This window comes from Martes martes (assembly GCF_963455335.1).
Source record: "Martes martes genome assembly, chromosome: 11".
Taxonomy (NCBI): domain Eukaryota; kingdom Metazoa; phylum Chordata; class Mammalia; order Carnivora; family Mustelidae; genus Martes; species Martes martes.
The window spans coordinates 4983931-5010533 of NC_137899.1; the positions used below are offsets into that span (position 1 = coordinate 4983931).

General features: G+C 56.6%; 1 protein-coding gene across 2 annotated transcripts in view; it reads right to left on the minus strand.

The window, feature by feature from the left end:
* The window catches only part of GRB10 (growth factor receptor bound protein 10), a 173679-nt gene that overhangs the window by 58847 nt on the left and 88229 nt on the right, over positions 1–26603 (minus strand). For both annotated transcript variants that reach the window (XM_080818250.1, XM_080818251.1), the window contains exons 5-6: positions 12361–12556; positions 6531–6672 (exon numbers count right to left, since the gene is read on the minus strand). In XM_080818250.1, the coding sequence (XP_080674376.1) occupies positions 6531–6672; positions 12361–12556 (338 nt within the window). The remainder of the gene's footprint in view (positions 1–6530; positions 6673–12360; positions 12557–26603) is intronic.

The following is a 26603-nucleotide window of genomic DNA, read 5'->3' on the forward strand; positions in this document are numbered from 1 at the left end:
GCACCATTCTGGAGAGAGCTCCAGCCCACACAGGAGGCCCGACCGTGGGAGGGGGTCTCCTGGAAGCCTAGCAGCGTGCGGACACCGGGGCACCGGGAGAGTGGGGAGCACGCGGGCTCCAGGTTCACCCAGGCCAAGCTCACTTCCCGCCTCCGCCTCCAGCCAAAGTAACTGCAGCTGCTGGGCCTTGGTTTCCCCCCAAGGACAGTCTCTTCTGGGGCATGTGGGCCAGTGGCATGAAAATTCATTGCGCGCTAAGCGCCCTGAGAAGGACGTCAAACGACACAGCCAGGGGCTTCCTGGCAGCGTGTCTCGGGACCCGCATGAGGCCGCCCTCCAATGTCGTCCTTCCCGCAGCGGGGACGAGTTACTTCTTGTGCCTTCTAGGGATCCTCGTCTGGACAAACGCATTGGACCCTATGGGAATGTGACCCAGCCGCGACCACTTCACAGGGCCCCTGGGTGGCGCGCGTGCGCTCCCGACTCCGTGGATGTTCAGCAGTGGTTCCCACAGAGCACGCCCGCGAAGGCTCCTTGCTCCCGGCCTCCGACAGTGAGGACCGGAGAGAAGGGCTGGGGTCCGTCCTGGGGCTGGAGGGAGGTCACCCAGGTGCAGCCTTCGGGAAGGGGAGCCCTGCGGGGATGCCTTGGGCAGCCCACTCTCCTGAGGGGCGAGATACCCTGCATGACCTCACTTCTGCCCCCAGAGAGAAGGCTTGGGAGACGCCGCACCCGCCCACCAGCACGGCTGGAACAGGAAGAGGTGGTGAGATCCAGCCCGCTTTTCCGGGAAGGCCACGCGGACCTCGGGACTCCAGCAGGATCTTTATCTACCCGGACCTTCTCTCTCTCAGCAGGGACAGCCACACCTGTCATTTCGGTCCCTGTCCCACGGGCATGCGGGCAGCATCCATTTGACATCATCCCTCCCAGATGGGGGCCGGCAGCACGGCTGGGGCGGGGCAGATGCCAGGCCTCCCCACTCAGTGACGTCTCCTGCCTGACTTCTGAGGCTCCTGAGAGGGGTCATGGCTAAAATGGGAGGGCGAGGCTTAGCGCACTGGGCCTGGGCGCCTCTGGGAGGAGCCTGTGTGATCAGCTGTCCCCGGGCACACAGGCTTTCCCGAGCACCCAGCACCCCAAGCGGACAGCGGTGCCTACACTAACCTCCTCTCTCCTCTGACGTTCTAGGTCAGCGGCAGGGTCCGAGGCTGTGACCCGGAGCCTCAACACGCCTGCCAGTGTCCCTGAAGGGAAGAGCTTCAGGTGTTTGCCTCTGATCTCCTGGGCCAGGCCCCAAACACTCCCAGCCTCCCCTCTTCTCCACTCCCACGCTGTACCCCCAGGCTGTCCCCAGGTCCACTGGAGGGTCACATCCTCAGTTCTGATGGCCTGGCCAGAAAGACAAGCCCGCTCTCTCTCCCCCTGGGCCTCTCTCCATTTCCTCGGCTCTGGCTGAAGCTCAAGGGGATGCCGTGGACCCTGTGGGTCAGAGGGCAGGCGCCCCCCCCCCCACTCTGTTGGACCCTCATCATCGGCACTGGGCCAGGTATACAGCAGGCACTCATAGTTGCTGTCAGATAAACGGACTCTGCTCTAAACTGTGGCAGACACACGGCAGCCGTGACCTGAAGAAAATATTCCAGAGGGTCTGAAACACTTAGTTCAGCAAGACACAAAGAAGAACTAAGGTTCTTTGGGTCCACGCGGCACCGAGAGCAAAGGGAACGTTGCCGGAAATGCACGAAGACTCGGTCTGGACCACAGGATGGGGTCACGGCTCACGATCCGAACTTAACAATCACTCCGACCATGTGACAGCCTGTCTTTTCCAAATGAGTCACAAAGCAGTTAAACATGCCGTGTTGATTTTCACCACAAAAATTCACTTTCTGATATTAATTGAATTTCATGACCCTCCAGGGGACAGAATGTTATCGCTCAGAGCGGTTCTCAGGCATCCGTGTTTCTGTGGCTACGAGATGACACGTCATTCCATGACTTCATCAAGTCGTTCGGGTACATTTCGCATCATTTGGCAAACAATGGAACGACATCCTTCACCGGGGCTGTAAGTTCAGATGAGCATCACTCGTCGGTGTGTGATCCGCCAGGAAGACTCCATGCCCGGGGGCAGCCACGGCTTCGAGACGCTCACGGGGCAAAGCGGGTGCTTCTCCCGACACGAACCATGCTTCACGACCGTCTTCCATCCGGGGGTGAAGAGGCCCACACGTGCTCTCGTTACAGGCGAAGCCATAAAGCTACACGCACATCAGTAGACTCTGGTTTAAAATACTAACAAGCCGGGGCGCCTGGGGGGCTCGGGCAGGTAAGCGACTGCCTTCGGCTCAGGTCGTGCTCCCAGGGTCCTGCTGCTCCCTCTCCCTCTGCGCTCTCATGATTTCTCTCTCTCTCTCTCCCTCCTCCATCTCAAATAAATAAAACCTAAAAAAATATTAACACACCAAAGGCGGCTGCTTTCAAATCCGTGGAACACAACAGAACAGGCAGAACGCCTGAGAAGCGAGTCTAAGGTGACCCCGGGAGCTGCTCCCAAGACTGAAAGCCCGCAGGCCCGGGAGGACCCCGCGGGAGGCACAGAGGCCGCCGTGGCTGGGCTTCCGAGGGGCACTGGGTTCACGGGCTGCAGGCGACTCCCGATCAGAGTCCAGCTGCCGAGCTGCGGACTCAGCAGGTCCCCCCCAACCCCGACGCCGGTTCACGCCGATCGGGTCCGGGAGCAGGTACAAGGCAGGTGCTACCCGGCCAGGCTGGTATGGAACCAGGGTGGGACCGGGGTCTGTGGGAGCAGCATGGGGGCGGGGGTGGCAGTGCGGGGAGCACCACAGATCTGCCCCTTCATGGGCAGAGCCAGGGGACCCACGCGGGGACAGCAGAGCCGGGAACCCAGGTCCGGGCGGCGGGGACGCGGAGCCGGGCCGAAAGAACAGCCGGGCCGGCAGCCGCCCTTGTGCTCGCAGTGGTTTCGAATCCAGGCACGGCGGGGCACTCTTGCCCGGTGAGGGCTTCGGTGGAGGGAGCCAAGATGCTAGTCTCCATTCTCCAGGAGCTCAGGCCACCATAACACAGCACCACAGGTGGGGGGCTCAAAGAGCAGGTGGCACCCCCAGCTCCAGAGGCTGAGTCCGCCATCAGGGTGCTGGCGGGTCAGGTTCTGCCAAGAGCCCCTTCCTGGCTCCTGGGCAGCCTCCTCCCACCTGCTGTAGACCACAGCCCTGCTCCTTCCCACCAGGGCAGTGATCCCACATGGGGGCCCCACCTCCCACACATCCCCGTGGGGGTGGGCTGCCCCATGACCTCTCGTGGTGGGGGGCACACACACAGCCCACAACACCGCTCCCGCTGTGTGGACCCGGGTTGGCTCAGGCAAGGACGGGCCACAGTGGGGTCCATGGGAGGACTTCCACAGCCTGACTGGGCATCTACCCCATGGATGCCCCACGGGGGAGGATGTGGGGCGGCCACTGAGGGTTTCTGATCCTTCCCGGCAGCTAGCCTGCAGCTCACATGTCCACAGAGGAGCTGCGCCAGACGGACGACAGAACAACACGCCTAGGAGCCCCCAGCCTCATCAGCGCTCCTGCCACCCTCGGCTGGCTGTCCCTCCAGGTGGGCATCCTCCCTGTGGGAGGCGGGCGGTGCCCCATGCAGAGCAGATGCCCGCGACACAGCAGCGGCTCCCTGGAGCTGGGGTGCATGGACAGCACAGCGGGCAGCCAGCAAGCTTCCCTGCAGGACACCCAGGGAGGGGAAGGAAGGCTGCTGGCCCGTTTGCAAGAGGGTCTGGGAAGAATGTGGTAGGGCAGGCAGTGTCCCAGGCAGGAACGGGTCCGTGCACACAGCTGGTCCAGCCTCCCTCACTCCTGCCTCCCCATCGGACTCGAGGACAGAAAGAGGCTGCTTCTGATGGCCTCACTGTCCTGAGCCAGCTTCTATCAGAGAGGTAAGAGGCTTTCTTCCTCGCCCACGCTGGCCGCATGCTGCCCAGTGAACGAGGAAGCACGAGGGGCCTCCACGAGCGTGGTTTACTGCCTCCAGGGAACCTGCCTGGAGGCGGGTCCAGCTGCTCCCTTGGGCTTGGTGCAAAGGGAGAGGGAACAGCATGCAAGTGTGGAGAAGGGGCCCTAACTCCTGCGACCCTCAGCGGCCACGCCATCACAGGCTGGGGGGCAGCCCCCGGCCGCTGCGCCAATGACACACGGCTCCTACGATCAAAGGTCAGAGCCCAGCATGGATGAGCGGCCTCTGTCCGAGCTGAGTAAGACCCGACGAGGACCACAGACTCTCCACCAGCACAGCCACCCGTCCTGCGCCCACCGGGTCCAGAGGGCAGGGGGAAATGGGGCAATGAAGGCAGACACCAGGGCAGACACTCTGATCCCAAGAAAAACAGCAGGCAGAATTCCCGAGTTTCCGGATTCTGCTTACGGACTTGGACAGTCCGTGGGGGTGGAGGCCCGCTTTCCTGCCAACCGTGGCGAGAGCCAGATAAAATTTTCCTGGTCTTATTTTAGGATGGGTAAGGCCGTAAACAAGGTCAGTGAGCAGTCCACAGACGGCCTGTCTAGACCCCTCCTTGAAGCAGAAGGTCACCAGGGAGGCAGACATCCCAGATGTCCTGAAGGCATGTGACGGAGAGCTGCAGCCCGGCCAGCCCTGGCTTTCGGACAGAGACAGTTACCTCACCTTCCCAGTGTCAATGGCGGAACCACGCAGCCTGCCCGGGGAGGCACGAGGTCAGAAAGGGAGCCGGGCTGCTCAGGAGCCCAGAGGGAGGGAGGACACGCCTCCCTCCACGAGCGCAGCCAGGCACGGCACGAGGTGGGGGTTCTGCAGAGGGCAGGGAACCCTGGCGCATCAGGCTTGGGGATGGCCAAGTGCAGAGGAAATTAAGAGGGGCTTCCAGGAGAAAAGGGAAAGAGAGTTCTGAAAGACACTTACTAAAAATAAAGACCACCAGGATCCCAGGAAACACTAGTTTAATGGCTAAAATCAGAGGCTCTGGATCCTACTGTCAGGTATGACAGGCCTGTCCCTCGCTCTGGGGTCCTGCTGCTAGTCCTGGGGTCCTGTCCACTCTGCCGCTCACTCTGGGGTTCCACTGCTAGTTCTGGGGTCCCGACAGCCCCGCCGCACACTCTGGGGGCCCGCTGCTAGTTCTGGGGTCTCGTCCGCCCCGCTGCTCGCTCTGGGGTCCTGCTGCTCACTTTCGGGTCCCTCCGAGCATCACTGCTCACTCTGGAATCCCACGAGCCCTCCCACTCACACTGGTGTCCTGCCTCTCCCCCCCCACCCCCGCTCGCTCTGGGGTCCCACCTACTTCCTGCTCACTCTGGGGTCCCACTGCTCCCTCTGAAGTCCCTCCTAGCCCCACCACTCACTCTGGGGTCCCCTGCACGCCTCCGCACTCACTTTGGGGTCCTGGCCACCCCCCCTGCTTGCTCTGGAGTCGTGTGCATCCCCCCACTCACTCTGGGGTCCTGCCCCCCCACCGCTCGCTCTGGGGTCCCTCCTACCTCCTGCTCCCTCTGGGGTCCCACTGCTCCCTCTGGAGTCCCACCTAGCCCCACCACTCACTCTGGGGTCCTGCCCATCCCCCGCTCGCTCTGGGGTCCCGCCCGCCCCCATCACTCACAGATGGGCTTCTGTTTCCCAACTGGGAAATAGAGATCACATTTGTACCTGACTCTTAGGAGTGTTTTGGGTAATAAATGAACAAATAAGTAAATAAAATATGGAAACTTCATGGAAGAGTGCCTGGCCTCTAGGAGTCACTCGGTGAACGTCAGACGTTCCCGTCGTCATTGTCATATTTATGCCACCACTGCCCACACCACCGCAAGACTGGGTTTCCCTCCCCAACCTGCAATCCACCAAGGCCCAGGCCATGCCAGCCTGGAGGGACGGCCCCGCCAGCTGGTTTCTCTGGCAAGCCGGCTACTGACGCTTTGACCCTGGGTAGGTCACCGCACTCTCTGCGTCCCGGCTTCCTCCCGGAGGAAACGGCTCTGATGCACGCAGCGCACAATCCCACTTGCGAGGTAGAAACTCTAAACGTAAGGAGGCGGCTGCCGTCTTCCGAGTCAGGTTTTTCTGCCTTGCTCAGACCCTATTCCAGACCAGGAGTACCACGTGGAAACTCTCCCACTTGCGGAAGTCCGGGTGCCTGAGAAGCCCCTCATGTATCCAGAGATCCTGGCCCGTGAAGACGATGTGGCGGGAGGAATTTTGTCAGAGACCCAACACTCATCTCTAGGTAACAAATTGTTACTTTTTATCCTTCTTACGACACTCTTTCTGACGCACGATACATCCCTGACTTAACAAACGGAATCCTGGCCAACCGATCAAGAAGCTTCCTAAGGCCAAAGGAGCGGCAGCAAGAGGAAAAGAAGCAAAAGAGCCCACACGTTCCCTCCGTTCTTCCTGAAGGAAGAGCCGGCACATCCGTCCTGACCCCTCAGCCAGGCGGCAGGGCGCTGGAGGGGGGGGGGGCGCGCGCTCACCTGCTTCGCAGCAGCCTGGCTTGGAGGTAAGGAGCCCCGCGCCAGCACCGGCGGGCTCCCGGGGCCGCAGAGCTCAGGGAAAGGGTTGGGGATGGCCGGCAGAGACGAGGTTCGGAGTTGCTGGTCTTCTTCCTGCAGGCGTCTGGGAGGAGAGACACAACCGCGCGTTAAAGGTTTACTGTCGTCCCCGACGCAATCCAACGATCCCACATCTGGGGATGTGCCCCCCAAAACACTAAAGAGGGGCTCAACAGACACCTGGATCCCGGGGTCACGGCAAGACGCATCACAACAGTCAGACCCAAGTGTGCATGGAGGCGTGAACAGACACACAAATGTGGTCTGTCCACACAAGGGGACACAATTCAGCCCGCCCAAGGAAGGAACTCTGAGACACGTTACAGCAGGGATGAACCTCGAGGACATGGCGCTAGGTGACAAAAGCCAGACACAGAAGGACAGATCTTATGACAGTCCGCCTCTGTGAGGCACCTGGGGTCGCTAAGCCCCCGGCTAGGACAATGGTCACTGTCAGGGACTGCAGCAGGGGTGGGGAGTCACGGATCGAGTGTCACTGCTGCATGATAAGCGGGTCCTTAAGATACGTACACAACACCGTCAGTACACGCAACACTAGGCACCAGTTCACCTCAACACAGCTGGGATGGTCCCTTTTATGTCACGTGTATGGTACCAGGACGGAAAGTCCTGTTTTTTTTGTTTTGTTTTGTCTTGGTTTGGTTTGGTTTTTGTTTTGTTTTTTAAAGCTGCCTTTCTCAGACTCAAAGGGTCCAGACTCCCTCCCTCATTAAACATCTGGGGGCGAGAAGCACCGTGAACACGCTTATATCCCAAACTATGCCCCCCACAGGGCCTGTACCGGGTGTTCTCTCCAAAAAACTTATGGGTTTCATTCCCTGAACACCGATGTATGAAGAGGTATAAGAGCATTTCCAGGAGGACCCCTCTTCCCGATGCCCTTGAAGGGATCACTTCTCCAAACACCTAAAGGCACCAGAAGCGGCTCCGTGTGTCCTCATTGGTGTCCCGGAACAACTGCTTGTTTATACACAAGGTGGCTGATCGTGACTGCGCTGGGACTCAGTGTTCTGTGTCGCCACCTCCCCAGAGCACGAAGGCCTGGGTTCGCGTCTGCTCAGAAACACCCCACAGCACCACGCGTCACAGTGCCAGGCACCACCGCAGAGCACGCCACGTTGCCAGTGCTCGGGCATTTCCTCCCCAAAATGCAAAACCCACCTCTCCTACAACTACGCCAAACGCCTACATTGAGAGGAATCAGACGCAAGTATGAAAACAGCGGAAGAATCAAGTTCAGAGTCAAAGCAGAGACGACAGCAAAGCACCAGTCTGCTTCCTGTCCCCAGGGTTCTACCCTGTCCGCCAGGCTCTCCTGGGAGTGGAGGACACCACTGCCCAGTGTCCAGGCGTCCACCTGCAGACAGGGAGCACAGCCCAAGATGCCGCTCAGCATCCCCGGTCCTTGCCAAAACTATGTCTCAGGAAGCCGTGGCGCTGGCCGTGTCCTCCAGGAATCGGTGCAGTCCTTTGACAGTCCAACTGAATTAATGATGCACTCACTTTCTCGGGAGTTTTGCCACTGAAGCAATGCACCATGATCACTTTACAGGTTCTCTGTGGACCACCTGATCCTGACACTGGAGGGGCCGGCCGGGCCATGCCAGGGACCAGGACGTGCCCACTTACAGCACGACCGCGCCCACAGCCGGAAGGTGGTCTGAGCTGGGGTGCGGGACGGCCCTTCTCTAGGGGCTCGACAAACATACCAGAAAGTGGATGTGCGTGGTTAAGAGAGCCCTCTCTTCCTGTACCAGCCTCTGTCCTGGCAAAGTGTCTGGCTGACACGCGGTCTCTTGTTCCCCAGAGCTGGAGTGGGGGACATGCGGCTGGGCCCCTTGTCAATAAATTCCAGCCCGAGGATGACCCCTAGCTGTTGACGAACCCGAAACATGGGATTTTTATTATATACGAGATGCCAACATACTGACCCCCTAGGAGTTAGCAAAAGCGTCTCTTAACAGGCTGTTGTGAGCAATGTTGAAAGCGATGTTCTCTACGGCAGTGAGACTATACTACACGGTAGTGTACGGATGGATTCGTGTCATGACACGTCTGTCCACACCCCCAGGACAGACGACGCTGGCCCTTTGGGGGCCGACACTCCTGGGCTCATCGACTGTACCAAACGTACCACCCGGAAGGGGATGTGGATAGTAAGGAGGCCGTGCATATGTGGTTCACACGTGCATGTGTGGTTCACATGGGACATACTTCTGGATTTCTCTCCAGTATGCTATGAACCCAAAACACATCTTTCAAAAATAAGTCCTTATTTGGAAAAACCAGACGTTATGCTAAGTGAACAAGGATGCCCACCGCTGAAATAGCGAGACCACAGCAACAGAAATGCAGGTGGGTGGCCACGGGGCCCTGGGAAGGGGCAGCGTGGAGACACTGAGCATTGGGCAAGGGGTTTCAACTGCTGGAGGGGTGGGGGCCTTCTGGAACTAGGGAGAAGTGGTGGGAATACAACCCTGGGAGAGTACTAAAAACGCCTGACTCGTACGCTGTAAGTGGTTCATTTCCTGTTATGTGAGCTTCACATCAATAAATTTTTCTTAAAAATTAAAAGGAGAACGAGAGTCCCATGCTGACTTTATAGCAGTTCACAAGTACCATGCGAAGCAAAACTAGGAGGCATTACACGGAGCTGGAGACAGTCCCTGTTCCAGAGGCTGCGTCCCTCCGTAGTTGAAAACCAAGACGTGGAAAGGGGGCAAAGATGCAGGGATGTTGGGGGTCGGGGATGGGGAGGAAAACGGCAGGCCTACGCTCTGCCGTCTGCCCGGCGGGAACACGCCCACTGCCCACTTCCGTAGTACACTCCTTCGGGATCAGAGGCCCCAGTGGTAACCTCTTCCAGGAAGCCCTCGCTGCCTTCCCCAGCTTCTGCTCTGCACCTGTCTCCGTTGGCTCTGCACACCCCACTCCGTGGGCCTCCCACACAGCACCAGGCCCAGTGGGTCTTGGAGCTCCTCAGGGCCCCTCCAGCTGGGTCTGCATCCGGACTCCCCCCTCACTAGGTGGGAGCCAGTCACTACGCCTAGGGCCTCAGTTTTGTCATCTGGGCATTAAGGGCCACCACACCACCCACCTTGAGAGATACGGTGGCCATCGTACCAGCTAACAAATGAGGATTTAACAGGAAATATACAGAGGAAGTGCTCAGCACACATGGGAAGTGCTCAGCACACACAGGAAGTGCTCCACGAAAAGCCTCACTTACAAAAAAAAAAAAAAATCTTTGGGTATCCCATATTGGTCACCCCATTTTTTAAACACAATTGAAGGTAAGACAATGCTACTTATTTGAGAGACGTGAGAAGAGGTAAGGCCTGAGGCCAGGTGTCCACTCTGCTGCAGGGAGACTGTCTGCTGCCCTGTGGTGCATGCCTGCCCCAGACACCTCCCGTGGGACTTAGCACAGGCAGCCCCAGGGCTGAATGTGGCCCAAACTTTAGGCTCAAGGGCTCCAGGCCACTCAGGGGCCTGGGCCTTCTTGTCCATGCTCTGCCCTGACTCAGCTTCGGATGCGACCACTGTGCGGGCTGTGACCGTCCTTCCCAGGGGCTCCCTACTCCAGGCATCTCTGGACACGTGACTGACAGACCCCATACCCAGAGAAGTGCACAGGAGGAAAGTGCGTCTCTTCCCAGACTGACTACACAGGGGCCAAGAACACGGGTGATGCCCCAGAAAGCAGAGCGGGATGAAAACACCAGGAGCGAGAGGCAGGGAAAGGCCAAGGGCTGAGGGGCAGGCGACCACCCCTGCAGACAGCTCTGTGCTGACCCTGCTGGCCCGAGAGAGAGCAGACTGCCTTGGGCGAGAGGGTAGCCTGTCCGCAGAACCCTGGGGATGTCAGACCAGAAAGAGCCTTATATAGGGCGCCTGGGTGGCTCAGTCGGTTAAGCCTCTGCCTTTGGCTCAGGTCATGATCTCAGGGTCCTGGGATCGAGCCCCGCATCGGGCTCTCTGCCTGCCTCTCTGCCTGCTTGTGATCTCTCTCTCTTTCTCTGTCAAATAAAATCTTAACGACAACAACAAAAAGGGCCTTATAGAAGTTTCTGGAAGCAGAGAGCACCCCACCCCTCCACCCCCACGCAGAGGAAGCAAGATCCCCAGAAGATGCAGTGCTGAGAGGGCAGCAGCCACGAGCACCCCAGCCTGACCGAGGCCCAAGACAGAGGGCAACACCAGCCTCGCACTAGAAAGCCCAGGGAGGCCTCGCTCCGTCGCCCACTCCCATCCCTCCATCCTCACCTGAAAACCTCCAGGGCCCACAGGGACCGGGCGGCAGCCCCAGAGAGCTTCTCAGCTCTGTTTCACAACCTCTCCCCGCAGAAGGCCCGTGATGCCTTCAGCACCCCGTTCCCAGCAGCTGTGGCGCTGGCTGCTCGGGCCACGCCCTCGAGACAGGGCAGAGGCACACTCACCGCTCAGGCCGTCCCCCACTGCCCCCCGAAGTTAGGTGCTGACAACTCCCGTCTGTCCCCCTCTGTATCTGCTTCGGGACACCGGCATCTCTAGGCTGGTCCCTGAAACAGCCTCCAAGTCAGCTGTGCCCGAACCGGCCAACACCGCCCCCCTCCCCCGGGCTGCCAGAAGGATCTGCCGAAACCCTGACCCAATCTCCTGGCTCACCTCTTCAAATCCTTCCCCGGCTCGCCCCTCGAACGGCTCACAGAGGCCTTCGGAAGGTGGCCCCACCTGTCAGGGTCATCTTTCGTCTACCCCCCTGCGTGGAGGTGTGATCGACACTTGGAAAGCAGGATGACTGTGTGTGACATGAGCATGCGGTGCGACCCATCACCAGGGTCGCCTGCCAGACACATCCACAGCCTGCGACGCGACGCGCCCTTCCTGCTCTCTGCTGTGATCCTGGAAGCCCCTCCCTCTCAGCCAGGTTCTCGGTCTACACCACACCAGGGTACTGGGACGTGTGGGCTCTGTGCTGCAGGAGATCCCCTGGACCCGTTCCCCATGTAGAAACGGCACTTGGGACGCTCTGTCCCCTCTCTCCCAGCCCCCTCCCCTCTGGACCTGGCCTCCACCACTCCCACTCTCTGCTTCTTAGAGTCTGACTACCTTAGATGTGTCCGCTACGTGCATCTGTGGCATCTGTCCTCCTGTGGCAGGCTTGGTTACTTGGCATGCTGCCTGCGTCACCCGTCAGCGCACGAACGGATAAACACGGTTCGTACAAGGGAGTATCAGCCGGCCAAGGAAAGGGAGCAAATCTGGCCCCCTGAGACAATGGGGATCATCCCTTCCACTCACAAGATCTCTTCCCCCATAACCCCCAAACCCTACTCACCCGCCGACACCCAAATCAGAGATGTGCCACCTGCAAGGAACACCCCTCTGCTTCCCAGAAGCCCTGTCCGCCAGCCCCGAATTTCCAGAGGCTGTGTGTCTCCTGCAGTGAACCCCCCACGGGATGCCCCTCCTCCAGGTCCCCAGACCCCCACTGTGGGCAGTAAGGCCCTCGAGCCCCCAACAGACCACCCCGGGTCCTTCCTTCCTTATTTCCAGAGCATTCTCTTACGAGGATTTCCCTCCCCCGGCACGGAGCTGGTGCTCCACGCATGTTGTCCGAACTGAACCAGGTACCAGATTCAAGGCCACGGGGCCGAGCTGGACGAAGAAAATGAACGTATGGACCGTGCGGAGAGCCGTGTCGCATCCCCATCCCCGGAGACGAGCCCCTCCAAGCCCCGGGTCCCACCTGACGGCGCGGATGTGCACAGGCTGAGAACGCGGCGTCTGCAGGGCCCTTGTTCCCGAGGGCGGCGGCTGGCTGCAGGCGTGCTGGCCGTTCTGGAGCAGGGGCGCCGTCTCCGACTGCATGCTACAGGATGGGTACAAACTCTCCAGCGACGCGTTCACGTCGTTCACCAGGGCTTCCAGGTCTACGTCATCCTCTGGGCGTACGGGCCAGCCGCGAGAAAACAGAACAGAGCAGGACGTTAGCGGCAGCAGCGAGGGGTGACAGGCACGCGGGCACCTTGGGGATCGGCTCCCAACGCTCACACGAGTCCACACGACCCGGCGAAGGCAGGGAGCGTGACTGACCTTGTGCATCCCAGAAGGAACCGTACACAGTATGCGAATCGGTATTTGCTGACATTCCCTGGGCACCGCGGAGCCACCATCCACCCACGTCTCTATGGTCTGCACTGACAGGACCTGGCTTCGGAGCCTATGCCTGGCTCGCGGGCCCCTCGGTGTGGATGGGCCACGTAGCATGACCCCACTGCTCCGGCCTCAGCGGGCCAGACCACAGGCGGACGTCGAGCCCTAACCAGGTGGATCGGGACTTCTCCCCTCCCCAAAATTCTAGAGGTGAGAGACACAGGAGCCGAATGGCGCCCGACACGGACAGGGGCCTTGGCCTGCTCAGGGCTCCGGGAGGCCCACACCACGCGGACGGGCTCACGGGGGGAGGCCCATGGAGCATGTACCTGCTGACCTCCAGGTGCCCCCCTCTGCCCTCGACGGGCCTGACAGCCGGGGGAGCCTGGTCTTTGCAAAGAAGGCCTGATGCAGACGCAGACAGAAGCCCAGGGAATGTCAGAGGGAAGGACAGAAACCAGAAGGAGACGTGCTCTAGAGACTCTGATGGGCACTTGGACGTGTCAGCTTGGCCGGGACACAGGTATTTGGTCAAATATGATTCTAGACATTTCTGTGAAGGTTTTTTTTTTTTTGTTGTTGTTGTTGTTGTTGTTGTTTTAAAGACCTATTCATTTTGAGAGAGAGAGAGAGAGAGAGCACACAGTGTGGAGGGGCAGGGAGAGTCTTAAGCAGACTCCCCGCTGAGCAAGGAGCAGGATGCAGGGCTTGATCTCAAGACCTTGAGACCGTGAGCTGACAGGAAGACAAAGTCAGATGTTTCACGGACTGCACCACCCCGCACCCCTCGATGAAATATTTTTTGATGAGAGTAACATTTAAATCAGTAACCTCTGAGTAAGACTGCTCTCCGTAATGTGGGTTGGCCTCGTCTGATCAGTTGAAGAGAAGAAGCGTTTAAGAGAAAAAGACTACAGTCCCCGAGGACAGAAAAATTCTCCCGCCAGACTCGAACTACAACTCTTCCCCGGGTCCCCAGCCGGCTGGCTGCTCTGAAGATTTTGGACATGCGTCTCCACAATCACATGAGCCAGTTCCTTAAACCCCCTCGCCCATATACCCATGCACATCCTATCGGTTCTGTTTCTCCGGAGAGCCCTCACTATATATCATGGAGGGGGGAGCCGATAAGCCAGCACACCCGGAGATGTGGGAGCAGCTGGGGCAGGGGGCAGACAGAGCCTGGGGATGGGACCCAGGCTCCGAGCAGCCTGGCGTGGCAACGAGCTCTGGAAAGCACAGTCTCTACAATCGTGAGCTGAAGCTGCTCCAAGGTAGGTTATCTTATTTGTAACCCACTGCAACCCAACAGCACTGCCCCCTTCGGTGTGTTTTCAGCTCTGTCACTTTGCCCAACATGGCCAACATGAACGAGACCCAACTTACCCTACCGCGGCGCTTTGCAAGCCTGGTCAGCCACAGGACCACCTGCTCCTGTAAGTAATGCCCACTGAGCACCACGGGTTCGGGGCCCAAGACAGCGCGACCCCCGCCAAGCCAGGGCCCAAGCCCCTATGGGCAGGAAGGCGGAGCAGAGAGGTCACCCACCGGGAACATGACCTTCCCGGCCCCGCTCCTGCTACGGGCTCCACACCCAGGACACAAGGCTCAGCTTTCTACCTCTCACCCCACAAGCCCGACACAGGGTTCACAGTGGAGCTGCATGCGGTGGGGAGGGGAGAGTGACAGGAGGAAGCTGGTCGACACCTTGCACCGTAACAGAGCCCTGTATGTGGTAAGTAACTGTAACTTGATATACCTGTTTCACGGATGCTTTACGACACAGTATACACGGGGGACCACGAGCTAGTGTACCAGCCAAGGAACGGACCTGCGGGGCCGAGCACTTTGCCCGTGATCACACACAAGTGCAAAGGAGCGAACCCTGAATCTGAAAACAATCTTTGCAGCCACCAGGTGTGTGCTCTATGCATGAGCTCACAGACCTTTCCGGAACCTGCCCCTCTGCCTCTCCCCCACCCCCCACCTGTCGCAGGACCCCTTGTGCATTACAGAGAAATGTCAGTTTCGTCCAGTCCTGGAATTCGCCTTTCTTTCTTTCTTTAAAGATTTATGCCTTTGCTTCGGCTTCCCCACTCGTTAGAGAAAAGAGCCCAAGAAGACAGAGCAGAACTGAACAGTAACGAAAACCTGCCTGAGGGAGGATGTCTGGCACTGATGCCAAAGAGGCACGCGGTCTGGAGGTGCAGGGGGCCCCAAGGCTACAGCCAGGGAAGGCGTGCAGCCGGCTGGGGGCGGGGTGGGGTGGAGAACAGCTGTGGGAAGACCAGGCAGAAGCAGAAAAGCCACAGACCCTTGGCTTCTTGCCCCTCAACAGTGCCAGGGCAGGGGTCTGAGGAAGGCCCCAACACGGGTGCTACACACAGTGAGCGTCAGATGGACAGACAGACGGACTGACAAGAGAGGAGCCGATGCTTCCGAAATAGTAGGAAGCAAGACCAGCGAGAGCTGTCTGAGTGGAGTGGACAGGGACGCGCGGTGTGGATCCAAACCCACATCCCGACCTGAAACCTGCAAGCAGGGCCTCGCATGTCTAGGGGTCTGTGTGAGGGGGGAAAGATGCTGCCTTAGCTTGGAGTCAAAGATTAATCCTGTGGCCAGAGAGTAAAAGGACAAAGGTGCTGAATTAATAATTCATCATTACCATGTGATCAATACTTAATCGCAAAGGAGAACTTCAGAGTCAGCAGGCACAAGTCTTGCTCAGAGTTCGGGGCAGGGAGGTGAGTGGGACAAGCGGGGCTCACGGAAAATCCAGACCCCTGGAGGGAGAGGTATGCACACAGCCTTGTCTTCCCGTCTCCTGTCCTCATCTGTAAACCGAGGAGCAGGGGCCAGAAGAGAGCGGCCACCACATGGGGGACTGCCCGCAGCTGTGTGTTCACTGACAGCTCAGGGTACTCACCTTCGAGAACAAGTACAAGTCACACTGCAACTCACAAGTCTGGGGCTTCCGGAAAGTTCTAGAATGTGTCCTACACTCTCATTTAGCTGCCACATCATAGTTGCCTGATTTGAGCTCCATAACACAAACAAGCCTAACTCATCCCGTGAACAACCCAAGCATTTCTCCCTCAATGGACCCTTTAAGAGCCGGTGACGGGTGAAGCCCAGAGCTCACGGTAGTTCCCGAGTCGGCCTCGGGTCGGACCCCTGGAGGCCACGGGCAGGGTGGCTGAGGGGCACCGTGGCCCGGCAGGCTTTCGCCAGCTGCCGTTCACACGTCCTCAAAACCCGGAGAAAATCCAGCAGAACACACCGACCGCTGCTACCACTTCCGCGCCCCCAAGGTACAGGCTCGCTGTCTGACACGTTTCTTCTGAGAAAATGCAGTGTGCTGACCGCCCCCCATCCAGGTGGGTTTTCACTGGAGTTATCTTTGCCCTATGGGAGCCCCCGGCAGTGGTGTCTTCCGTCCTGCCCTTCTGCTCCTTTTCGGGGCCGGCCAGGTCCCTCCCACCTGGGTCACCGCCCTCTGCAGTCAGGGCCACTGTGCTTTCGGGAACGCAACGTCATTCTGACATTCCTCAGAGTCAGTGTGACGGTGAAGTATAAAAGCCCCAGAGGGTCAAAGCGAGGTGTGTCCCCAACGTGCTTTCTTCCCTGTTCTGAGGTGCATGACTGACAGACCACCCAGGCACATTTAGAAGCGCGGGCTTAGACAAAGCCAGGTAGGTGACTCTGGTCACACGCGGGTAATAGGCTGTAATTTTCCTGAATCAAATCCAACTGCCATACCGCCATGTCACTAACTTCGTGTATTTTCCACAGCTCTTAGAGCAAAATCGAAACCTTTTAAAGAATCTAAAATATCCTACTCAGGAAAAAAAAAAAAAAAATCCCACTCTTTGACAGACTTTCAAATTTCTGTGGCTCAATTAGGATTTCATCTGTTTAGATTATAGAATCATTGGGGGAGGGGGTGTCTGGGTGGCTCAGTCAGTGAAGCCTCTGCCTTCGGCTCAGGTCATGATCTCAGGGTCCTGGGATCGAGGCCCGCGAGTCCTTGCTCAAGTGAGGAGTCTGCTTCTCCCCTCTCTCTGCCTCTCTCTCAAAAAAATAAAATCTTAAAAAAGAAAAAAAAAAAGTGCTACACTACGATATTACAGAAGTCACCAAGACCTTACTGAGGTGACGGTCAGTTCTTGCAGAAACGCGTGGAGTGGCTCGCATTCTGCACGTCCCGCGGTGTGGCCAGCCCGACACCTTCCCTGTGGGGATCACCACCGCGGAGAAGCAAACACTGGGCACGAACGAGGCAGATGCTTCTGGAAACGGGTGCTAAGATAAAGTGTCTAATCAGTGCAGCCCTCCCGCCAAAATCCCTCCCCGAGACGGCGGCCCTGGCAGGCACGCGGAGGGGAAGGGTGAACAACTCCACGTACACAAGTCCACGTCACACGGGCTCCTGAGGACGGACGTGCAGCAGATATAGGTCAAACAACACGGCTGTAAATCAAGCTATTAATAGTTATTTTGCCTCCTCAAATAACCAAGTCCCACACTGGATGCTGACTTTGGTCCCAAATATTTGGGGAGCTCATCTGATCTCCAGCTCCCATGTACCTCTGGCCTCCGTGCCACGAGCAAACGGAGGCTGCTTCACTTCTAGAATAGTTCTAAACTCGGTGAAACAAGCTGGCATCGGGCTCCCTGAGGATGACTCGGGGCACGCATCTTCCATAAACCAAGCCAGAACGAGGCCAGGGACTCACCGGCTCACAGCAGGCGCGGAGGCCAGCGTGAGTTAGACGAGGCTCCCCCTTCTCACCCCACCCGACCCCTCACTGCACCCTGCTGGGCCCAACTCACCACACGGTGTCTTCTTGAACCTCTGGAATAGGAAAGAGGACACTGAACTGAGCGGCCCCTCACAGAAACGCTACTTGTCCGAAGGGCTCAGGATACGCGTACGGCCTGTCCGTGCTCTCCAGACCCACGTGAGCACCTGATAACCGCGCACTGTCTCCCTGCCTCCTCCCATCTTCATATAGAAGGGACGCTCCTAAGCATAATGGGGCCCAGCACCCTTGCTTAGATGCGAAAACCCCAGACGGTGACAGATTATGAAGAGCAAGAAAAAAAAGAAAAACATCAATGGCACTGGTGAGGTTGGACAGAACAGAAAATAGAGATCTTGGCCTCCTTCGTGGTGCTGGCACATGGCTCCCAAGAGCCTTATGATTTCCTCAGCCGTAACAGCAATGCGAGCATTTTTTGTTCTAATATTTGGTCTTTCGTGGCTCCTGAAATAGCTCCCGAGCTTTCACAAAGGGGAGAGGATCATCTTTTGTGATAAAACATTCTCTTATTCATCACAAGCCGCTTTCCTTCTTCTTCTTCTTCTTCTTCTTTTTAAGGTTTTATTTATTTGACAGAGAAAGAGAGAGCGAGCACAAGCAGGGGGAGCGGGGGAGGGAGAGGGAGAAGCAGACTTCCTACTGAGCAGGGAGCCTGAGGCGGGACTCGATCCCAGGACCCTAGGATCATGACCTGAGCCGAAGGCAGACGCTAACCAGGCCACCCAGGTGTCCCTTGAAGCCCCTTTCAACCACACCTGAGTTGATGTCAATCAGGTGCTTTAGGGGAAGCCCTCAGATAACCACAGGACGGGCGCTGGTTGCCGAGGGGACCAACAGTGGGACCAGAGTGCTGGGAGGGTCAGCCCCACTCCCTGACCTCGGGGAACAAGAGACAGGGGCCGGAGGTCGAGTTCATCAGATTTAAGCCATCGTGCCTACGGGGTGAAGCACCCACATAGAAAATGCAAACCCACAAGGTTTGCAGAGCCTCTAGGTAGGCGGACACAGAGAGGCGCTGGGAAGGTGGTGTGCCCCCCACAGAAGTCCCGAACGCCTTCCCACGCCTTGCTCAAAGCCTCTTTGCCACCTGACTGTTCCCGAGCTGCATCATTTATAACAAACCAGTACTCTAACTAGCACACCATCTGCCTGAGTTCCACAGGCCGCTCTAGTCAATGACTGAACCAAGCAGGTCGCATCAGGATGGAACCGCGTGCCACAGGGCACATCCGGCGGGATGTCAGAGAACGCCTGATGGGGGAAGAAAGCCCGCGCATCTGGGGTATGGAGGTGTGGAGTCAGCTCAGAGAAGAAAAGAGAACTTTCTTTACACACAATGCTAGGGCTGAAAAGTTCCCAACATACACCTAAAGGCCAATGTTCTTTTGTTTTTTTTGTTTTTTTTTTTTAAGATTTTATTTATTTATTTGACAGACAGAGATCACAAGCAGGCAGAGCAGGAGGCAGAGAGAGGGGGAAGAAGGCTCCCCGCTGAGCAGAGAGCCCGATGCTCGAACCCCAGACCCTGAGATCACAATCTGAGCCGAAGGCAGAGGCCCAACCCACTGACCACCCAGGTGGCCCAAGGCCCACGTTCTTATACGTTTCTATCTGTACAGGAATGAGAGGTCCAGACTGCAACAGTGTTTTTCAACCTAAACCATGCTCCCTTGGCAAGTTAGGTCGGATGACCTCTGAGCCATTCAAACCTTGTGCAGACAGAACTCAACATTCTACTGACATACCTTTTGCTCACCAATTAATCTTCTACTCTCACAGATTCCTGCCACAAGTATTTAATCTTTAATTGGCACCGCTGGGCTTAAGTAAGCAGCAGAAGGAAATCAGGTGTTAACCCCGGAGAGTGGGCATCTGCTGTATTCATGATAGTTAGAGATACTCAGAAAACCTAACGGCAGAGATCGCCTGACCACAGCTCCAAATACAAGGGCAACTTTCAATTCCTGTCATCTAAAAAAATAAAATGCATCCCACAAAGCTTTATTTCAGTGGTTACTACAGGCAGGTAGGATTTGAAACAAGAAATAAAAACCAGGGAAGAGAAACTTCGCTTTCCAACCTTTGTGAGAAATGGTGATCTCCTCTCCACCCGCCTCGCCCAGACAATGGCAAGTGACGGGGTCAGTGCCTGTGAATTGAGAAAATGCATATCACACAAGCTGGCTGTGTGTGTGTGTGTGTATGTTGCATTACAACCACATATGCACATCTGAAAAGGAGCCCTGCCTATGCTTTTTTTTTTAAATATTTTATTTATTTGACAGAGAGAGAGATCACAAGTATGCAGAGAGGCAGGCAGAGAGAGAGAGAGAGGAGGAAGCAGGCTCCCTGCTGAGCAGAGAGCCCGATGCGGGACTCGATCCCAGGACCCTGAGATCATGACCTGAGCCGAAGGCAGAGGCTCAAACCCCTGAGCCACCCAGGTGCCCCCTGCCTATGCTTTTTATGGCCTCTGGGCTCTGGTCATCCCTGAGCCAATCTTCGCAGACTCCCCACGCCAGGCCCAAAGCACGTTCCCTGAATACACCTGCGTTAGCCACCGATGGAGAAGGATCAGTATCACAGGAAGGAGTGGCTGACATCCTAAGTCCCTCACAGACAAGTTCCACAATCCCAAAACCCTGACACCAAGAAGGAGTCTGTGACTGAACGACTCCCACACTTATTAGCCCCCAGCTGTGTGCACACACTGCTGCCCAGGAGCGACTCCAAAGACTGGCTGGTGGCTACCATATTCAAGTTCACGGGCTCCTTCGAACCTTGAAGGCAAACACTGGAAAAACGTTACGCCCTCGCAGCCCGTGGCAGCTCACCCCGCTCCCTGTCCTTCCCAGGACACCCGCTGCAGCTTCGAGCCCGGGAATCACTGAGCACTGGCCTTCCTGCTCCCGTGCTGGGTGCGATGGAGCACGGTCCTGGATCCCCACAAGCACGGTGGGGTCAGGGACGATCCTGAACGGTCTACAGATGTGGCAGCCTGCGTCGCAGAGCTCGAGCGCGTGCGCACAACTTCTCCTTGCCATCCCACGGGAAGCTGAAGACCTCCAGAGGGTCTCAGGAATTACGAGGCGCCAATTTCACACCTCACGGCTAGGCAAAGCGAGGCCCAAAGAAGTGACGATTCAGTGTGTCACACGGTGCCCCAGCGGCCTTGCCGGGGGCCTGACGTCTGAGCTGTGTGTCCACGTGCAAATTAGTGGTTGTCACCACTAATGACCCCAATTACCAAGGGCTTATCACGTGCCCCTCCGTGTCACATCGCTGACAACGTTAATCTGCAAAGTAATGACAAGTACCATAACCCTTACGTTTAACATTTAGCAGTGAGACAATCTGACGTTCGGTGGGGTCAAGGTCCCACAGCTGCTGGCAGAAATGCCCCAGTGAGAACCGCTGACACTCTTTCCTTCAGGAGGGTCAAAGTGCTTGCTTTCACGAGGGTGCCCTTGGCCATGCCACCCTGCCATGATGGTCACGTGTCTGGCAGTCCTCCAGCCCAGGCCACCCCCCACGGCGCCAGCGTGCCTGCTCACATGCAGCGTCCTCCACGACTGGGGGGCCGAGGAGATGGTGTGGACAGCACTCCTGGTGACCAGCACAGGGGTGGGCTGCTGGGGACTGATGCAGAATGGGGCCCAGGGCCGCCAGTGGGGTTAGGGGTCTAGCTACGGAGAGGAGTCAAGGGTATCTTCCAGAAGAGAAATATTCCATCTAAGAAATGGGTGCCAGGACCGAGTCAGGAGGCAAAACAAGAACTGGGACATCTCCAGGCCATGGAGGCCGGGAGGCAGGGGAGGGGTGACACAGGGACCCCTGGGGCTGACTTCCTGGGTGACTCACCTGGTAACCCCCGGAAGACCAGCTTGGGAAGGTCCAGGACCAGGCTGCTCATTTCCTAAGTTGCACTAAATGTGGACCCCACTTCCTAATAAGCATTAGGTTTTGGTACAAATATGTACACTTCTCCACCCATCCTATGGATTATGGGACAAGGAGGTGTCCCAACCCACCAGTATTCATGTGTGCACCTTAGGACGGCTTGTGCAAAGCTCAACCATAAGTGGACAGAACCTACAAAAACACAAGAGAGTCCAAGATGTCTTCTAGCTGTGCCAAGAGCTCTTCCCAAATCTCCCCAGAGCAGCTCCCAGCCAGGGCTAGAACGGGCCCAGGATGCTGCCCGCAGGGGCTCTCAGGGAAGGAAGCTGGGCCCTGTGTCCCCGTCCTGACAGATTCCCCCTTCTCACCACTGGGGCCATGGGATACCCGAAACACTGCAATCCTCAGGGGGAAGGGTAAGCCACAAAGTCTGGGGCAGATCCCCCAACCAAAGGCAGATATCCCTGTGGCCAGACAACATTTACCACCAAAGCAAACAAACAAAAAAAGTTAAGATAATGATTAATCGCTATCAGCGGACTTTGATTTCAGTGAGATTCACGAGTTGAATCCATGTTTTAGAGAAGTGTCAAATGATTCCATTCCTCTCCCCACCCCCCAACCCTGGCAACACCCCCTGTAAAAAGGGGAAGCCACGTGTTTCGCTCAGTGGCTCTGTTCGCTGAAACTCCAGAACCGGAATCCCATGTTCTGGGAGGACCACCCAGCCAGAGTGCAAACTTGTCTTCTATCTTGGCCTGTGTCCTGCCTCACGGGTGCACGAAGCACCCAGACAGCACTGAAGGCCTGTTAGGACTGAGGTGTTCTGAGCGTGGGAACGTACAGCACAGGAAAAGAATTTTCCACTCCGGAGAAGTTACATCCCACCCTGCAAGGACCAAGGACCTCAGCGACACATTATGGAAAAAAGCAGAGACTTAGGAGTGCAATCTCTAGAAAACAACTGGGGAGGGTGGGGTGGGACAGAACCAGGCCCACAAAATATCACTCAAAAAAGACAGAATTAATTGTGTCTTTCTCTTTCGCAATTTACCGAGTTTCTTCTCCAGACCTCTGGTCGGGACCCCTCATTCTTCCATTTCATCATAAAGCAGGCAGATGCTGGGCACAGGTAACTATGTAAACAGCTGGTCATTCTGGAAGGTTCTCACTTGCCATCAATCCTAAAAATATTAGTCCAAGAACACTGGACTTGAAGAGGAAGAATCCAGGTCACAGTACAAAAGTCCACCCGTCCCTAGCACTGCCCTCTCAAAAAAGGCAAATTTTTAAAGGTAAATTAGACACTGGGGAGTCTTTATTACCTCGTTCAACGTGAACGCTCGGTTTCTGTGAATTTAACTCCGTAAGTATAAAATTCACTCATTTGACAAACATTTACTGAGCACCAACTACATACCTGCCATCGTTCCAGGTACTGGAAATGCAGATGTGAACAAAACAGACAGGGTCCTCGTCACCTGAATGTAACCACGTCCCTCCAAGCTGCTTTGGAAAAGGATTCCCCCGGGGAAACAAAGTAGCAGAGGCAGCGATGACATGTGACTACCTCTACTGGGGACCCTGAACCTGGTCCCAGGGGGTGGCCAGTGAGGGAGGGACCAGCAGAGGAGACATCGAGGAGAAAGCGAGTGCCAGACCTCCAGCCAACGGGAGGGAATCCCACCCAGGACTGTGCATCTTGCAAGAGAGGACAGGGACAGGCGAGAGGTGACAGCAGCACGGGGCACAGTCTATGCCATCAGTTGAAGAGAACCTTGGCACAGCTAATGGAGGGGCCACAGCAGAAGAGTGTCCCAGAAGCCAGACACGCTCCTCGCATGGTTATGCTCACTCCTGGCAGAAGAGGAGAGATTTTTCTGTTTTTTTGTTTTGTTTTAGGGATTTTATTTATTTATTCGAGAGAGAGACAGAGAGAGAGCGTGAGAGGGGAGAAGGTCAGAGGGAGTAACAGGCTCCCCGTGGAGCTGGAGCCTGATGTGGGACTCGATTCTGGGACTCCGGGACCATGACCTGAGCGGAAGGCAGTGGCTTAACCAACTGAGCCACCCAGGTGCCCCAGAAGAGGAGAGTTTTAAACCGAGATCTCTGTTGACAGGCAAGACAGTCAACTAGAGAGCATTCAGCTCTAGGAAGAGCCCGATTTCCAAGGCCTTAGGATGGAGAAGGTCACTCTAGGGGAACATACCAGGCGATTCCAAGAAATGGCACAGCTCCCAGAACTGAAATGCCCAGGAGAGAGGAGCTGCCTTTCCAGGATGTTGGGGGAAACAGGGTTTCACCGGAAAGACGGGACGCTCTGGCTGGGGCAGGCGGGGTCTGGGAATCTGGATCCCGCGTCCCTCTCCAACTCGATGAATAAGGAACGGGAGAGACAGGGCAGCTTTGGTTTGTGAAAACAGCTTCCCGGAGACTCACCCAGATTCATTCTGCAACTAACTCCTTGGAGCTGGGTCAGGGAAGGAAGGGAGGGCCGTCCTAACCCAGGGCTTATTATTCTTATGGAAATTATTTTTCAATTAAGAGAAATGAAGTGGTCTGTTCTGATGAATGCCTAAGGAGAAGCAGTGATCTCCCAGACTGGGTGCGCAGGGGAGGGGGAGGCCACGGGTCTGATTTCTACTCTCTTCACTGATGATGCTGATAAGCATAAGCTCCCATTTCCTGAGCTCCTAAAAAGCCAGGTCCTGGGCCAGGTACCTCACAGCCCAAGCTGTTCCTCACCCTCTTACCAAACCAGTCGAGTAGGTATTTTCCAGATTTCAGCTGAAGATACCGAGGCAGAGCCACTCAGCTCCCCAGACATGGGGTGCAGAGTCCAATTCAGATCTGTCCTCCTCCGGAGTTGGACATGTTGCCTCCTTCTTACATTTAACTTTCTTTTTTTTTTCCCCCTCACAAAACTTGAGTTTCTGGAAGACTAGGACGTTCACGTTCTTTCTCTTTTGCTTCACGTCTAACCTTGCACCCGGCACACAACAGGTGCTCAGTAAATTGGAGTTGAAGACCTAAACAACAGAGTCAGCAGCCTCCGTCAATCCAGCTGCTGAGTTTTCTAGAAAGCCAGCCAGGCAGCATTCCAAAACCCTCTGGTGCCCGTCGAGCCTCCGATCCTGTAGTTACTTGGAAAAAGGCCCGCCAGGCAGGTGACACGGAAGCCACCAGGTGGATAAATGCCGGACTAATTCCAACAAGGGAGGACACGTGTCCAGGCACGGGGACGGTGCAGGAAGCGTTACCCAGCAGGCCAGAGCTGTGCCCGCGTGAGCCTCCCTGACCCTGTCGCGCCTACCGGATCATCCCTGCGGTCACAGAGAGGACAGAAGGATGCGATTCTGTCCCCATCCCGGAAGAGTGGCCAACACCCTGCTCCCTTTGGGGCATCCCCACCGTGAAAAATCTCTCTCCCTCTGAAAGCACCTCCTCCAGGCCAGAGTCTCTCTGGCTTCCCCGCTCCACTGTGGACGCAGCTGCACCTCCCAGGAGAAGACGCGGCTTCATAGATCTTCAGTCCCCCTTGCTCCGCATGGCGTCACCCAGAGACACTGAACAGGAGGACTGGGGTTTGGTGGGAAGCCAGGCCAGGCTCCGCACCGGGACGAGCTCTGTTTGCAGATGGAAGGTGAGAAGTAGGGTACGCTTCTCAAGCATGGACTCCCTGCTTGCATCTCCAAGGAGCAGACACTTAGCCCTCGGCAGAGTCTGATTCCGTATCCCACAGGACACACCTTCGTTGTCTGCTATGTCCACTGCCCTGTGTGCTGGTCAAGGAGGAATTCAGAAACACAGCGTGGGCGGGGGTGGGTGGGGGAGCACAGGAACACTTGCTGGGACCGCTCGCACGATGCTCACACCACACCCATGAGCTCCATGCTATCACGCACAAGTCACGGATGAGAAAACCGGGGCTCAGAGAGGTGAAAACACAGGCGTCACAGAGCCCCTGGTGGACCCTCAGTTCCTACCCCGGTGAGCCTTAAAAGCCAACATTCTTTTTAGTTTGTTTGTTTTTCCCCAAAGATTAAAAATGAAAACGTGATCCCTGATCTCATCTCAAGGAGCCTAGAAAGAAATGGGAAAGACAGACACGTACTCGGCAAACTATAAGACAGAACGAAGTGTGAGAAATTTTCAGGAGGAAACTTCTGGGTGGTTCAGTCGGTTAAGCGTCTGCCTCTGGCTCAGAACCAAGGATACTCTTTCGTCACTGATCTTAATACTGAATTATACCTGAATCAAATACTGAATTATACCTGAATCACATCCACCGCTTCCAAAAAGGCACTGATACTTCTTCGGATGGATGCAAAGGTCCACGTGTTCTAAAGCTAATAAATTAAAACCTCGTTGCTCACTGCTGTGTCCCCGAGCCTGCCATGGCCCAGACAAGCAACGGATGTGTGTCGAGTGAAGGTAAGAAACAGGAAAGGCGAGGAGCCAGAGGAAGAAAAGCCAACACGCAGACGAGCACAGGACTTGCGGGGGTAAAGCCCACTAAGAGCAGCGAGCGCCCTGACAGCAAAGGAAGCACGAAACATTAACGGGCTCCAACGAGCTGCTGAAAGGAAACAGGGGGGCCTGGGGTGTGTTGTCAGAGCAACAGGGAAGCGAGTAAGAGCGGAGACCCGGGGATCACAGATGGTGACGTGCACTGTTTCAGTGTCAAAGGGGAACAGGGAACGGGGAGGTCCTCAGCTCACCTGCTGCCGGGAAACACAGAGCGTGAGCAGGTGCCTCCGTGGCTTTTTGTTCTGTCTTCCTCACGGAGACAGAAACTCTTCCAAGAACAAAGGATGGTGCAAGCACAGGTCCAGGATAGGGGAGGGGGCTGGGGCTGCAGGGTCCAACCTTCCTGGCTGCTTCTGAGGGCAAGGAAAACTCAGCCCCTTCCTCTAAAATCTCATTTTGACACATTTAAAAACCCCGAGGAGTAGGAAGAACAGGAAAGTATGAGCAGACCCTGAAGGACGGAGGGTGAACTCCAGAGGCAGAGCAGCTGGGGGTGGGGGGGTTGGGAGCCCACCGGCCAAGGCCAAACTTGGCTCTGCTACTCCGCAGGGCATGATCTGGGTGACTCTTCTCACCTCTGGGC